At 35.9% G+C, this 17132-nt stretch overlaps 1 protein-coding gene across 1 annotated transcript in view; it reads right to left on the minus strand.

Annotated features, from left to right (window-relative positions):
• The window catches only part of LOC128792722 (macrophage mannose receptor 1-like), a 50519-nt gene that overhangs the window by 18776 nt on the left and 14611 nt on the right, over nucleotides 1-17132 (minus strand). Inside the window, exons 6-15 of the mRNA XM_053951371.1 lie at nucleotides 16096-16242; nucleotides 11556-11738; nucleotides 8387-8544; nucleotides 7398-7511; nucleotides 6018-6133; nucleotides 4554-4702; nucleotides 2938-3137; nucleotides 2222-2346; nucleotides 1038-1125; nucleotides 372-516 (exon numbers count right to left, since the gene is read on the minus strand). Of these exons, the coding sequence (XP_053807346.1) occupies nucleotides 372-516; nucleotides 1038-1125; nucleotides 2222-2346; nucleotides 2938-3137; nucleotides 4554-4702; nucleotides 6018-6133; nucleotides 7398-7511; nucleotides 8387-8544; nucleotides 11556-11738; nucleotides 16096-16242 (1425 nt within the window). The remainder of the gene's footprint in view (nucleotides 1-371; nucleotides 517-1037; nucleotides 1126-2221; nucleotides 2347-2937; nucleotides 3138-4553; nucleotides 4703-6017; nucleotides 6134-7397; nucleotides 7512-8386; nucleotides 8545-11555; nucleotides 11739-16095; nucleotides 16243-17132) is intronic.

The following is a 17132-nucleotide window of genomic DNA, read 5'->3' on the forward strand; positions in this document are numbered from 1 at the left end:
ACGCAGTAAAGCACTTAAATGTGCTGCACTTTCTAAAAGCTCAAAGGTAGATAGATGCACTGCTAGTGAAACTCAAGTGTTCCCTAAATTATAAACATTGTCTTGATATCTTCAGTAAATAAAAAGCATCCGAACACATATCTCATGAGAATTTAGCAAGTAATCAACATGTGAATATAGAAATAAAGTATCTTGAAACCAGGCTCCATCCTCAAATTGCACATTCTTAGCAGAAAAAAAAGCCCCTGAGGCAAGTGAAGGAGAGAACTATTCTTATAAAGAGGTTTTGAAATTTTTTATTTCTTAAAATTAAAGTAAAAATCAACTGAGAATATCTTCTTATTACACTAATATACAGGAGTAAGCAATACCTTTTCTTATTTGGCAAATCCATCCATACATATAATCACAGTGCCTGTCATTCCAAAGCATGCTGGAATCACCACTGATCTCTGTACAAAGTTCAACTCCTTGATAATTATTTGGTTCTCCAAAGCCCCAGTTTTCATACCTCACCTATGACAGAAGAAGTTTTGTGAAGATTGTTATATGAAAATAAAGTAAGGGAGAGAGGGAGGAGACAGCATCAAAGCACAGACCTACAAATTGTTCCTATTGTCAGGTTAAAAACTTAGGAGGAAATGAGAATCCTCCTGTGTAAATGCTGAAATTTCAAACTTTTTCAGATTGCAAATGGATTGCAGTTTAGGAAACAACTTGTTGCAGATATGAGCAAAGAAAAGAACAACTAAAGAAGGACTATTTTATACAAAAAATCCTCGCATTCATAAGAATATCCTTTTAGTCTGCATGTGTTTAGTTTCCTTGTTGATTCCATGTGTGTGTCTTCTTATCAAAAATCAGCATGTTTTATACAAAATATCAAGCCATGAAATTGATATTCATTAACTTTCTTAAAGAGTGCACAATTCAGAGGGTTATGATTAAGCATAAAATACACAGAAACACATACACTACACATAAATAAGAAACACAGGGAATGCAAAATAACAGCTGTGGAAAAATAAAGAACTCACTGGAGATCCATCACTCCAAGCAAAGCCATCATCAGGATTCAAGTAATATAAACCTATCCAGAAATTCTGGTGGTAATAGCCATTGTTTCTAAAAAAAAAAAATACCAATACTAATAAGGGCATTACGATATTTTTAACAATCTATCATTTACTACAGTTAAGAGTTCTCTAAAGATAACTTAATGCTGTTAAAAACAATAAGAACCAAGGTGGAAATAAATTAAAATACAGCTGCTTCTAGCTGTTATCATTATGCGTTAACTCAGATTGAAATACAGATCAAGAAAATTACCAGATACAACTCCTGTACATGAAGTGGCTTAATACCTTTGTATAATGGTTCACTGGCTACTGTTGCTCCATTTCTCAACTCCTCATTTTCCCTGTAAAGGCACTTACAGCTTTCAAACAGAGAGTTACTTTCTGCAGTTGAACCACATTTTAAAAATATCACCTTCAACTAATCCTTGTCTGCAAGCAGGCACATTTTACTGATTAATCTGAATATATTCAGTCAATTTGTGGCAATGAAGCATCTGAGACTTCTTCCTTACTGTAAATACACAGCTGGGATTCTAGTATGGTCATACTATTTTGCAGGGCCATGATGTTTCATTCTTACTTCTTGGTTAGCCAGGGATGTACAAGATCCTTGAGCCTCGTTTGTTCTGGTCATATTGCAAGTTAGCTTTTCATCTTATTTAGAAATCTCACACCCGTTTTTGTAGTTCAGGGACTTACTAATCTTATTTACCTTGCTTATGTAAGAAAAAAATTAATCTGAAGTTGCCTCTGCTTTTTTATTAGTTCATAAAATTGACCCAAAAAAATCAACACATTATCCAGATTTAATAAACTATTACCATTTTTGTACACTTACATGAAAACTGGCATCTGTAGAAATTTTATAATATCAACAACTCCACAGTAAATAGTTTTACTTCAGATGATAGGTGTTGCCTTAACTAGATATCTTGCCCATGCAATTTCGGCACCAGCTTTTGCGGTTGTTGCTGCTAGTCATACAACTACTTCATCAGCTCTACGCTTTTGCTGTTTGTTTGACACAGGCAGGGAATGTAAACTAGCTTATACAGAAGTAAACGCATAAACACCTAAGAAGAAATATTTCAGAAAGCTCCAGAGGCTGATGGAAGTGACCTGCTGGCCCCGCGGATACTCACGCGATGGAGCGCCATATCACGAACTGCTCCTCTCTGCCGTTAATGGAGGCCAGATCTCCTCCTATGGATCGGCAGAACTCCTGCGATTCCAGCCACGTCTTCTTGTGCTCTGCTCTGGAGAAAGGCTTAAGAAACCATTTTGGCATCAGACAAAACAGACCATATAGAGCACAAGATCAAGAAATATCAGTTACACAGAAGGAACTGATTTACAATTATACTCTGTGGGGATTACAGAAACTCTGAGTACAGGGCTTAGGAGTGTTCTTCTCTGTAAAACACAGGCTTGGAATCAACTCTGTAAGTCAAGTTAGCACACTGCATTGCTGATAGGAGTGTCTACTACAAGACAACCACAGACCACAAAATTATCTGAACTGGAATTTAAGAACAAAAGGTCAAACCTGAAGATTAGTCTTTAATAGAATAAACAAAACCATGAGCATTTCAGTAGAAAGGAAGACAACTTCTACATATAACCTGGAAAAAAGATTATGAAACAATAGGACACACATATGTGTCCCAATTTTTATTGGGATCACAGAATATTCTGAGTTGTAAGGATCATCAAGTCCAACTCTTAAGCAAATGGCCCATAAAGGGATCAAACCTGCAACCTTGGCATTATAAGCACTATGCTCTGGCAAACTGAGGTAATCACATGTATGTGAAGCAAACAGAAACTACCTTAATGCAGAAATAACCAACATACTTACTTTGAAACAGAAGCTAATACGATTGTTTGAGTCCCAGCCTTCTGGACACTGGGGCATAGGAGTTGTTGTGGGAACAGGTGGAAGTGTCACTCCTTCTGCCCACACTTTGCATATGAACTTTGCCTTTTCTTCACATTTTATTACATCCCATAATCCACCTGCTATTCCAGTCCTCATGGCAACACAGCCTGGCTTTCTTCCTGATTGTAAACAGGAATGTACACAAATGCCATTTAGCGTGTTACAAGAAGTTAGAAAATTTCATATTCTATCCTGGCAGAAATAAAGTTGTTGTACAGAGTCAAAAACATTTCTAATGTTAGAACAGGTCCCCGGGAGTACCACAGAAATGATCAGAAGGCTGGAACACCTCTCCTACAAAGAGAGGCTTAGGTAGTGGGGTTGTTCAGCCTGGAGAACAGAAGACTCCAGGGAAACATTACCATGACTACTCAATATTTAAAGAGTGCTTATAAGGTGAAGAAAGACTTTTTACCAGGGCTCATAGTGACAGAACAAGAGACAATCATTTTAAAATTAAATAAGGTAGCTTCAGATTGGGCATAAGGAATGATTTTTTTTTATTATGAATGTAGTGAGTAAGTGGAACAGGTTGCCCAGAGAAGCTGTAGAAGCCCCATTCATGAAAGATATCAAGATCATGTTGGACTTGAATTTGAGCAACCTGGTCTAGTGAAAGGTGTCCATGGCAGCGGGTAGGGATTTGGTGATCTTGAAATGTTCCTTCAACACAAACCATTCTGTGATTCTATGATTCTAATTCATGAAGAGAAAAAAGGCAAAAAATCTGTTGTTCATCCACTCTGAAATACTAAATTATGCCTCACAGCAAATCACCTGCAGTGACTGACTCTAGCTAGATCATAACCTTAGATCCAAGAAATTCTCCCCTAAAACTGAATGTAGTTAGAGCTAGTTTCTCAATTTTTTTTAATTTGACTTAAAATTTTCAAGAACTAACTAGGGATATATAAGCCTAAATAGCCTTACATTCAATTCATACACATCATTCAAATCAGCAATTAAGTATTGAAATTAAACAGAATCAGAGGACCTCCTGAAAGCTATATGCGATGTACCAGAACTTTGAGCACCAATAACTACCTCCTTTCTGACGTGATCATGTCAGATTAAATGGCCTCCCATTGTTATATTTCGGCCCTCTTGTCCTACCTTACAATCTCATTTTCTCTAGGACTCAGAGAGGCTTCATGCATGCTGATATCCCACACACTCAGAATGTGCAGTGAATGAGTGTGCCATGAGATATGGCTGAACAGGCAGGACTTGCAAGGAGGGTCACTACACCTGCCGAAATTGCTCCTCCAGAGCAGCAGAGGCACAGACTTCCCCAGAACAGTTGCAAATCAGAAACTTGATCTCAATGAAAAGTTTCTTCCCAAACTCATACTAAAAACTCATTTCAGCACTAGGCAGGAACTTAGCAGCCACGCTGGATTCTTGGGAGAGCAGCCCGATGTATCTGAAAGCCATTGGCCATTATGTCATCAAGAGAGCACTAAGGAAAAATCTTCAAGTAGTGAGTGACTTATTCCAGGCCTTAGACCCATTAAACAGCACAGAGTCATACCTACCAGGCATTTCAGAATTCCAGTGTGTAAATAAGACAGATTCACCATTAGACCACTTGAATGTTCCCTTTTCTTCTACATCTGAAAGTCCAATCCAAAAGTATCTTTCCCTTTTCAGCCCAACCAGGCTGGTCAAATAGGCTTGTTCATATCTGTTAAAAAGAAATCAGTCAATAAATGAATACTGTTAAATTTATTTTTTAAAGTTGCCAATGGTTTGTTATTTTCTCAGAATTACAGCTGCACCTTCTTGAAAGCATAGCTTGAATGGATTTTATTCAGCAAAGAATATAACAAAACCATTAAATAATAGATACTTTGTAAGCTTCGATATCAGAGTATCAGATGCCCAGTGAATGAGATGGCCTAATCATGGACTGACAGGAAATTGGTGGTAAAGAAGAAACTTGACATGCCTTATGTTTTATACCACTTATTTTGTGAGTTTCTAATACTCTTGTATTTTATTACTTCTTGCTTCAGACAAATCCAAAACTGAAAAAGGAATCTCAACATTACTGAAGTTACAAAAAGTAGAGGCTAAAGTAGTATGATACTAAATTTTAAAACTAAGGAACACTGTAAATTAGATCCAATGATTGGGCAAGACTAGTTATATTTAGCAAAGAAACCTATGTAGAGATAAAACCTGTCATAGTTCACGGATGTTAAAACAAACAGCTCTTAAGAAATCAGAGCAAATAAAAAAAGTCTCCTCCTAACAAGGTGTAGTCAGAAGGCCACATTAATGTTAAAACATTTTTATGGCAGCTGCAGTGCTATGCTTATAGAGCTACCATTCATGACAGCTGGAGTTTTCACAGTAGAACATATCAATTTTGATTTTATAGAAACAAATAAGAGATTGTGTAAAGCATCAAGTCATCTGCAAGAAAAATATTTTGTTTCTTAAACTTTTTTATTTTTTCTATATTTCACATAGAGCAATGTGCATCTCTTCTCCAGAAATTTTACACACATTGAACCCTGGCTGCATTGTGACAGATTTTCAGGTACCAAGTGCTTTACATAATTTGATTTCTCACTTAATTTTTTAAAAGTACCTCAATTCAAAAACCAGATAGTTGAAAATTATATCCTCTTGCTCATTTTTACTACCCTTTGGAAGGAATTCAGAGCCATATCTCTCCATTTAATAATCAAAATTGGATTCCATATTCCTTACTCAAGTTAGTCACCACAATTAAGAAGTAGAAGATATAGTTCTACTTTTTATTTGACAAAACCATCTATATCGATACCAATTTCACAACCATGACCTACTTTCAGTCTAAACCAGATTCCTGGATTTGAATTTACATGTAAAAACTTTGAGAAGTTCTGTATTGACAGGTAGCTGTCCTCTGATGCTAGATATTTGTCCAATCAGTCTGTATTCTGACATGCAGGTGATGCTAGAAGTTGAATCTTCATCTGATCCCCTCAGAAAAATAGACATTTACATACCTGTCTTCAACTGTTGCTAAAAAAGCCTGATGCCCTCCACAGGTTTGATTTGCTTGAGAAAATGTTACAAATGTATTTCCAATGAAGTAACAATAAAAACCATGTCTTTTCCAGCCCTGTCAAAATAAATGTGAAGTGATCACAGGTAGGAAAGGGAAAGGGAACCAACAAAACAGAAAACTGATTTATCCACCAGTACCTAACCACTAGACAAAGGAACAATGTAACTGAAAAAGTCAGAGTGGAAGCAGGCAGGATCAAAGCTTTTTAGAATTTTGTTTCATAAAACAATTTTTCATATCTAATGAATTTTCAATCAATGTATTCCACTCACAAAGGGATGAGAGGCTTTGCAGTGCAACTTTTGTGCCCAGAACAGGATTATAACCAGCACATAGGCATCATGAAATCACGAGTCTTGAATCAATCACAGTCTTGAAAAGCAAACTTCAGCTTAAATTTTCAGAAAGGGAATGACACCTTAAACAAATTTGTTTATTCTTAGCTAACATTAAAACTCACTCCCAAAGTTTTATCATTCAAATATCATTTACTCAGGAACAAACAGTCAAGAGAAGGTTGCTTTTTCATTTCTCACTTTAGAGAGACTTTTTTTTTCTACAAGCATGCACTTAGTTCTGTAGGCAATGGTAACATCCATAAGTATGAGGAACCCTTTATTTCCTCCAACACTTGTAACGAGTCCAAGTACTCTTTACAAATACTGGGAATAATCATCAAAGACTTTCTCTGAAGCTATGTAAAGCAGACTTGGAAGAAAAGGCAATTTCTTCAAGGAAAACAAATACTCAATAAGATTTCCTCTGACATAATAAATTTCAGCAATATTGTAATTACTAGGTGTTATGTCATTAGAAAGCAAGCAAGTAAAAATAGATCTTCTGACAATTCACAAGAAGCACAATAGATTAATTTTATTTGGCCTTTGGCAATAGTTATTCAAAGCAGAGAGCACTGCCAAAGACAACAGCAAAGCCCTGAAAACAGTGTTTAGACAGGGACACCCTTCACGCTATGAACAATTTTGTAGAAAACTGTAGCCAGAGCTGAAGTGCAGCTGATGGTACAGGCAAACTCTTTAGGGAAGCTTGAATGCCAATCAAGGATAAATGGTCTGCTGCAGGGATAATAGGTTTGAGATTTGGTTTAAGTTCTGGAAAAAGTGAGTATTAAGAGCCAAATGACAGATTAGATTTAGTCATATTTAGTCATTCTGCCATATAAATGAGAAGGCAAATTCTTCTGATTACAATGGAACAGAACCTATTTTCCATGTTTTTTCTGCCACCTAGGTGACAGTTTCTCTTTTTTATCATTCTTAGCAGCCTATTCAGATCAGACAGCTTTTTCTTCACTTACTCTCTGGCAGCCCATGTCAATAGTTTCCTCTTCTGTAGGAGCATCTGACATAGGTTTCCTTTTACAGATGTAGCCAATTTTCTTTTCACAAGAATGGTCTGCCCAAAATCCATCCTGAACATACAAACAGAACCTCAGTGAACTGGGCTTTAATCTCAAAAAAAAAAAAAAAAAGCTGGTTTATGCTTCTAAGTATTGAATATTTTTTTGCTAGCTTTCAATGGAGAAAATATTTCATCTTAGTTCAATACTTAATTCCAACATCTTATTCCTATCTCACATCTTCTGGAGATGATTTACCATTGACTTACACTTTATTTGATTATCTACCCTTCTGAAAAGCAATCTCTTGAGAGTGACCGCAATATAGCATCTTTACAAAGATTGCTGATTTAATAATCATATTGGAGGAAAGGAAGATATCAGCTATCCCCACAGAAATACAGCTCTAACAGCAAAATAACAACACCAGAAGACTGCATTCCTTAGTTAATACTTACACAAAACTTTAAAAATGCGAAAAGTTCTTTGTCAAAGTTAGAATTAATATTCTTATTCCCCATACTGCAAGTTCTCAGAAGAAACAATGACATTCAGTGGGAATTGTACTGAAAGTAAGGAACATCACTCCATGTTCCCAAAATATTTTACATAAATTTTGGCTGAACAGATCAACTAAGATATTAGGAGACAAAGGGAAACTTGTGCACCATTCACCTGTGCCTTGAAGACTACACCTTTACAACTGTAATTTCGTAGCAGTTGATGGCAATGGTTTTTTTTTTTTCATTTGTTTTATTCTTTCAAACTGCCCTCCCCCCCCAAAAATGTAAAATAATCAAAATTAATTCCTGACTCTAAAATAGGCTGCTTCAAGCAGTAAAAACCCCATTAAAAAAAATAATTTTTATTATTTGCTCTTGCATAGAAAAAGCCCAAATGATAAATGGAATTACAAGCCAGTTTAGTCAATAGCTACGTGACTTTACCTTTCCCTTCATAACAACACAGTCCTCTTGCCTGTTGTTTGCATGAGTGGGTTCTCCACGAAGCCACTTAGTGTAGGTGACAGGTGTTCCATCGCTCCATTCAAAATACATCTGAACCTTGAGGTCATTCAACCCAATCCACAGCTCATCAGATGGCTCTAAAACATATAATTAACAATTCTGTCACATAATGTGAAATTTTTTCTTTGTGGAAAAGAAAAATATTTCTTCTCAGGAAGTTGAAAAGGCAGCCAGGAAACTGGAGTTCTCAGCCTCATAGAGGTCAGACTGATTCTCATATACCCACTCCAGTCATCAGGAGAGGCCACTCACTAAAGTGGCAATAAAATAAGGGTGTTCAACTTCATAGAAAACAACAAAAATACTCCCTTTGCTGAATTATATCACAACACAACTAGGTTTAAGTTCTTTTCCTTTTCAAAACTTTTAACAAGATATGAATAAACACCTAAATAAAATATTACATCCCCTTTTCCTCCTACTTTTAGTATAGTGAAAAAATGTCCTATTTTCTAACACTAAGACAACCGGTGATGTCTTTTAGAGCTGAAAACCAGAGTACTTGCAAGTTTTTCCATTATATGTGTTCCTATATTTTATTTCATTTCAGAGTAAAGTGACATTAATGTGGTTGTTGGATTTTTTTTCACTTTACAATTAAAGGAGTTGGCTGTTGGCTTTTGACTTGAAATAAACTGGAGGACTGCTCAAGGAATTTACTTCATACTATCTGTTTCTGAAAGGTTTCCCATTCTGGCCAACCAAGATACTGCAAATATCGCCTTTCCAGCTGGTCACTTGAATGACAGAGTCAATTCTCTGTCCTTTCTCCTTCCCTCTCTTGACTCTCCTGCCTTCATTACACCTAAGTGTGATCAGCCCTCATAGCTCATCCATAATTTCTTACCATCTCTCCACCCCTAAGCCCTCAAATCCACAGACTCCATTTTCAAACACACACCTTTACCCTTTCTTGCAGACTGCGTTTTATGCTCAGAAGACCCCCAAAATTACATTTCAGTACCCTTGTTTAAACTCTCTTCTGCTAACACATTGAAAGCTGTTCCAATTCTACTGCCCATCATGCTCTCATTCCATCGCTTGCCCACTGCCACCATGCTCTTAAATTTATTTTTTGTTCAGGTACCTCTTAAAATCTTTGTCTGTGTTTACTGAGCACTTAGCACAGCAAAGGCATTGCCCATGCTCAGAGCTCCTACAGTAGTGGGCTCACACCACAATACTATGAACAATAAACAACATTCTTTATAAAATAACTGCATCAAAGCCATGTAAATCTATGAAGTCTCTTCCTACATAACATTTTTTCCTCACTAGAAGAACTGCTGCTTTTTTTGCAATCGTCTCTAGAGCTGTATGACTAAATACCAGGAGAGTTTTTTCCAGCAATTTGTAAAGCTGCTTCCCATTCTCAGTCATGCACTGGACCACATTTGTGCCATATCACATGCTGGACTTCCGTGTAAACATCCAGAATACACTTCTTTATTCTTCATGTTCCTCTCTAAAGTTCTCCTTTGTGGGTGATGCCAACAAAAGCTCAGCTACCATGACAATATTCATCTCATTGTACCCCTTCTTCCTTTGTTTATCATGGGACTGTGAATTGTTTGGCACAAAGATAGACTTTTGTTCTTTCTGTACAACAATGGTCTGATGCCGACAAGATTTTTCTAGGCACTGCAATACATGGTGTTCTCCTCTCAGTGGTGAACAAGGGTAATCCGACACAGTCATAAATTGTCATAAAAGGCTTCTTTAGTTGTTCCAGTTTTACTCCTCTGAGAAGAATGCTTTCAAAATAGTCTGTTGCCGCTAGTGCGTCATTTGTGAGAAGCCTCGTTTCCTTCAGGATTATTTACCTTTCAAAAACACTCAATTTTATGAAAACAGAACAGCAGTCAGTTCAGGAAAGGTCTTTGGAGGAGGTATCAAACTATGAACTAACCTACTTTGCATATGCATATGTATGAAAATACAACTCGTTTCCGTTAGAACCTAACTTCTATCAAATGTCCTAATGTCTCATCAAGAGGTCCCACCTTTCTTAGAATATCTTTTGAAAGAGTAAAAGTTTCATGAAAAAAACAAGTCACTTTTTCAGGAATGTGAATATAAGCACAAGTTGCTGTGGAGGTAGTTAGGATACAAAAATAAAGCATATCAGCTGTTTTATGATTTCCACTCCAGGACTCCTGCTATGCTGCAGCTCAAAGCACATAGCTACACTTTAAGTGAAGGATAAACTAACTCATCTTTACCTGGCACTGAAAGCACACATAAGATCAGTCGCTTCAAAGAAGCACATGCAGGTGTGAACCTGCTCCTTCCATCAAAAAGCAGTTAACTGCTCCTCCATGCAAGAGCAGGTTCATGTAAAGCAATAGCAGCCATGAAATTGCCTCAGAGTCAGCATGGCTACATTCTCCTAATGAACACATCTTGCACCTGCAGACTAACTTGCCTTGCAATAGCTCAAATATGTGCTCACAAACCAAGCACATAAATACTGTATTTGATATTGGGCACATCTGTATCCATGTACTGGGACAGATGGATTCTTTTTTCAGGAGGAACACAACCAGCATGACTTGAAACATAAGGACATGGCAGTGTTAATAATAGGACACAGATCTTCCCAAACTGTCTTGGATCAGCAGACTTTGCTTAACCCCATTTATTTTTGAAGATGCATTGTAAAATACTTTTACAATATACTTATGAAAAAGTTTTAAATTGCTTTAACCTATGTAAAACAAGAAAGGAAGGAGAAACAGACCCTAAGAAATAGGAGTTTGGAGATAATGCAATTTGCATCATTGACCACAGCTTTTTTGTGGCAGTATAGCCTGTTTGGGTTTTGTGCTCCTATTCTGTGTTTTGTTTTCTCTGATTTTTTAATTTAGAACTTAAGTCCTTTTGTGCTCTGTGGTCAGGACAATTATAGGATATTATTATATCCTAGTCTGTGTTTTTATTTCTTCTGATTTTTTTTTAAATTTAAAATTTAACTCCTTCTGCACCCTATGATCAGGACAGTCTCCTCATTTTATTAACAGGTAAGACACAGTCAAAACACCTTCTCTACTTAGTATATATAGATATGTTATTGTGAAAAAATACTCACGGTATCCAAGTTGAGAAATAACAAAGCTGTATTCTTCAACATTATGAATGCTTGCCAGATCTCCATCCTCTTTCCTGCAAGATGTTAAGGCATCTTTCCATATTTTGGGATCCCTATGAATTATGTAACAGTGACCAGCATATGACATCCATTGGTCAGGACACCTAATAGGCACATTAGTCTCTGAAAAGAAAAATTGCCATGAAGAGTTTCAGAATTCTGTTCTTAACTAAAGACTAAACAACACAACAGAAAATATTTAATAAAAAAAAATTAGTTATATATTCACAGAGAACAGCAGAGATGAAAAATATGTGCAGTGATAAAAATCTGTGTCAATAACCGAAAGTTGAAACTTCCACACTTAAAGAATACTACAGTTGCAAACAAGTGCTTGCAATTTGAGGAAAGATAATTAAAGACAGTTTTGTCTTTTGTACACATGTCTATGTGCATACTAAAATGTAAGGTCTGCAGAGTGGTGCTTTATAATTTTTCTACACTGATGTCAACACCTCTCTTTAACCCCCGCCGTGCCATATGTTAAGAACCTGACTTTACAATACATATTTATGAGAATAATTATTTTTCAAAAAAACTTAGGCACTTTATGGATTAGCCCATCTGCTAGACTACTGAAAGAAATAACTGATTAGACATAATCCTAAGAGAACCCAAATAAGACTACAACATTTAGGAATCCTTTTCAGAAGCTTAACTGAGAAAATTATGTTGTCAAAAGAAATGATTTACGCTTAAAACTTTCTTTCAGAAGCTCAGTAGACGAGCACCAGGGTATTGCCAACAAACACATTACTGTTCAGCAAACAATTCAACCTTGGGAGGAGTACCACCTGAACATAAAATAAACAGAGTATTGCTGTTTTAGAAACAAATTGTGATTCTTGCAGCTCTTTATTTATAATAAGCAGATGGGTTTAGCAAACACCAATATATAGAGTAGTACAAGGAGAGCAGGTTTCCAGAAATTTTGCTGGCAAAAAAAACTTGTATATATCAAAAGAAGGAGCAATGTGCTTGTTTAACAGTGTGATGTATCCTGTAGAAATGTTTAAATAGGCACCCAAACTCATGACCAGTCAGGCCCTTACTGCAGGCACATAGCTGTTTCAACTGGATGATACTGATGATCAATAGATACTTAGTGTCACAACACACATTCCTATTATAAACAGTATCTACTCTTTCAGACTTGTGTCTAAAAAGTGCTAGCATGTTCTCACAAAGTTCTAGTAAAACAAAACTTTTTTCCCCAGGACAAGGGGCTCAATGTTTGGTCAGAGACATATCAAGTCTGCCAAAGGAGAGGAAAAGGTGAAATAGAGAGTGGGGGAACCCCAGGAAAACAAATTGAATGTACTGGTGATGTTGGGAGAAACAAGTGAACACAGAGGTGACAAACACTGTTGTAGAAATTAGTCTGATGCTTCAGACAGCCGCCTAATCCACCTTATACCTGGTCTCAGATCTGAGCATATGCATTTTACAGTGCTCTGCCATAAATCAGAGAACACTCACCATACCCTTCTCTAAACTACAAACACTGCATAGAACAGAAATCAGCAGTTAAGACATAGCCACAGAGAGTCACAAAGGTATTTGTCTCAGTGAGTCCATGAGCATCTCTTTTTCAAGTGGATGCAGACTGTGACAATATTACTCACTAAACACTAAAGCAGCTATGGCAGAACAGAAAAACTTTTGCTTGTAGGCCCAGTAACAAGAGGGAACTTGTTGCAGGCCACAAAAAAAGAAAAAAAAAATCTCTCAATGGTCTAGTTTCTTTGGTGTAAGTCTTATTGAGTTACATTGCTGGGGATTTCTTAGTACAAGAAACTCTTCAGTTCTTCATTTCAGCTACTCAGCAAAAATTAACTTTGTGCTTCCCCATTCTACTTTTAAAGAGACTACTAGACAACTCAAAGCCATCCAGTTTACTTTTTCCTCCTAATGGAAACAAGTACTACTCCCTGGACGTCATTTCACTTAAACAAAAAAAGCAATGCAAATTGTCACAAAAAAAAGGTAAAAGATAATATTACATTAACATTCAAACAATATTATTCCAAATGTCAAGCTGATAAATTTATTGGCCTGTAATTGTAGAATAGTTATTCCTCAGAGAGCAAGTACTCTTGTGAAGCCGACTTTCTTGTAAGCTTGAATTTCTGAAGTCTGAAAAATCTCACACTGCTTGACTTGTGTGCCTAAAGGGGTGAAAGCACTAGCTGAAGTCAGTCTCATGATTTAGACATTCAAATTCCTCTCTTAGACCTATCCTATATGGCCTGATAAGACAGAGATACACAGCAATAACAGTAAGAGCATTTATTTTTCCTAACTGAATATTTAAAGAAACATTTGTAAACAGTACTTTAGGATCACCACACTTTGTTGGCTTGGGATGAAATCTACTTTGGCAGTCACTTTGTGAAGGTAGATAAACAGCCTTTCCTTTCAGTATTTTGAATTTGAAATTAATACATTTATATTAATATACTTTGTTGGGTTACAGAACAAATGTTCTGTAGTCCAGATACTTTTATGTACAACATGATGTGGCCCCCTGCTGGAAAAAAATATTTTGTTACAAGAAGCATAAAACAAAAACCCAAAACAATCCTGCAGATGGTTGCTTTGTGAAAATCCATCTGTAATAAAAACAAATAGTCTGTAAAGATTTTTCCCCACGTTGTTTTGAACACAAGCATGATTACATTCTGTTGTAAAATGTTCCTCTGTCTCACATACTGCTCTGTTAGACACAATTATAACTTCTAGGGTTAAAATTTCAAAGGCTTTTCTTTGTGTTTCATGTCAGGTGAACAACTAAGTGCATGTATGAAGCTGCAATTAATTTATTTCTTAACTCAGGAACACATAATCTGCCATGAGTTTTCCTTTACACCTTTAGAAGCTGAGGGCACCTAAAACCTTGCATGACTTTTATTACTTACCCCTGTGGGACATTTTGGAAAATATTAAGTGAACTGCTGCCAATCTCTGGTTTATCTGTCACAGTGTTTACTCAGCAATTTCTGTTTAATTGAAAACTTTTTTCTCTTCCTTCAAATTGCTGGTAAACTGGAGGGTGGAGGTGGGGGTTAGGAACAAAAGCCAAATGCAAAAGAGACTAATGACCATTAGACACACACCTCCCTCCAAACAAAACCCCTGAATTTAAATATAAATAATATAGCAGCCAGTCTTAAACTGATAGTATATTTATAGGCATCAGTGTTTCAGAGCTGATGTATGAAATCTGAAAAGCTGAGCAGTAGCCAGCAAAACAACCTAAAACAACCTATGTAAATTAAACTATATGGGTATCACCTGTATACAAATATTAACAAAATTTTACACCTTAAATTAAGAAATAATTTTAACATGCATTGAAATCTTTCTCAGCTAAGGCAATGAATGTACTTGATTTCAATACCAAATCACCAATTAAATTAATTAATATGTATTTCAATATCTAATTATCAGGACACTAGCTCATTCTTGTGTTTTTTTCTCTTAGCAACAAAGCAAAAAAAATGAGGCAGAACTCTCTGTCCTACATGTTTTTAACAGGACTGATTCTATATTGGCAAAAGCAGAAAAATATTAAAAAGCATCAACTGTTTTTAAGCCAAATATCAAACACTGATTTTCCAAAACACCTGCTTTGCAAGTAGTGATACATATTACTAAATGAACTGGAAATCTAGTTCCAGTTTAGCCTTTTGCTTCTAAAGCCTATACAAAATAATATCAGTGGATTTAAGACATACAGTTATGACATAGAAAAAGAAAGGAACCCAGAAAGAACAGGAAGAAGGAGTGATGAAACAAAGCAGTAAGTTACAAGATGTTTATAGTACACAGAGAGATAATTAGGAAAGAGGTCAAAATAAATCTTATCCCTCTTCTGTCTTTTTTAAGTACATGAGGCAAGTTCCAGAGTTACGTTTCTTCTAAAAGTGTATGTACATATATAATTTAAATAACTTCATAAAGAATTGTATATGCTTTAATATGTATACAAATACATATTTTTATATTTCTATATTTATAAGATGCATAGATACATTAAAAATATCGAATTCAAAAGAATTTTAAAACATTCTTCTATTCCACTATTGACTTGCACCAACTCATAACTAGTAAAAATTACAGGAAGAAGTGGATTAGTTTCATTGTGAACATGGGGCTTCAGACAATTACATCATTTTAAAAGCATTAAGTTCCTTTTTTATTATTTTATAATCAGAATCTTACAGTTCTGCTTGGTTTTGAAAAGAGTTAAATTGCAAAATTGTGGTGTTCTCAAGAAGACTGAAGATTATTACACAGGAAGTAAGGAGGCCAGAGCAAAAAGGAAGTACACACTGTTTACTTTTAGAGGGAATCTTGGTCAAAGCACAGTCTACAGAGTCCTTTGCTTGGTTTTACCACATGCAATAACACCTATTCCAGTTACAGATAAAAAACATTGGTCATTAAGAATTTGTCGAGGGTTTATTACCACACCTACCTTTAGGAATAATGAAAGATTCTAAAGTAGCATTTCCTCGTTTACAAATATAGCCAAGTTTCTTATCACATTCCCAGTTCTCCCACTTAGCACCTTTGCCAGGATTCAATGCACCACAGATTTTTCCAGGTTCTGGAGAAGGATGGCCTTAAAAAACAAAAAAACCAACAAAACAAAAAACTTCCACCACAAATCTCATCAACAACAGACTATAAGCACAACATGGTTACCCTCCCAACTCTTACATTCCCTTCTGGTTCATGCTTCAACCTTAAAATGCATCAACACACAGACAACTGTGGTACTCGACAGTCCTTTAGCCTGAAGGGGGAAGTTCATTCCCTTAAGAGATAATTTTTCCACAGCATCCACAAGTTGCAAATTCATAATTTAACAGCCTCTTTACATGTCCCAAGTCCTGGTAGAAGGTATTGCAGTGTATGTGTTTATTTTCTTTGGGATTTTTCCTTTTCTAAATGAAGAATGTCTAAGCTCCAGAGGACAGTCTTTAGGTAAAAAAACCTGTTCTGTAAGCTAGTCAAATTCTGTACTCAGTATAAGAAAAATAATAAGTAATTATTTTGCTGATGTGGACTTCCTGCTCATTTGTCTAAACAACATGACAACATCAGAATATTTGTATATTTTTTGTTACAGTTGGTTAGCATTAACAGTAACAAAAACACCTAGAAGAAAAGTAGAACCTGTAGAACAGAAGAAATTTCAGCAATGAACCAGGTGAACTTTTCAAGACCTATGTAGCATTATTAAACTTATCATGTTTTTTCTTTAATTTCTGGCCATACACCACTATACTACATAATGATCATTGGTACTACACATAACAAACACAACAGAACAATATTTTTAGAGTCCAAGATTGTTCACTGAAATTTTCTTATATTATTATGATTTCATTACTTTAGATTAAATATAGTCTTATATTTGCAGTCATGTTCTAACTTCTTCCCATAGGAGAAATAGATATGCTTACTTCAAAAATACAATTTTAAATTGTTTCATTGCACAAAGTTCAG

Source organism: Vidua chalybeata, chromosome 1, assembly GCF_026979565.1.
Source record: "Vidua chalybeata isolate OUT-0048 chromosome 1, bVidCha1 merged haplotype, whole genome shotgun sequence".
NCBI lineage: Eukaryota > Metazoa > Chordata > Aves > Passeriformes > Viduidae > Vidua > Vidua chalybeata.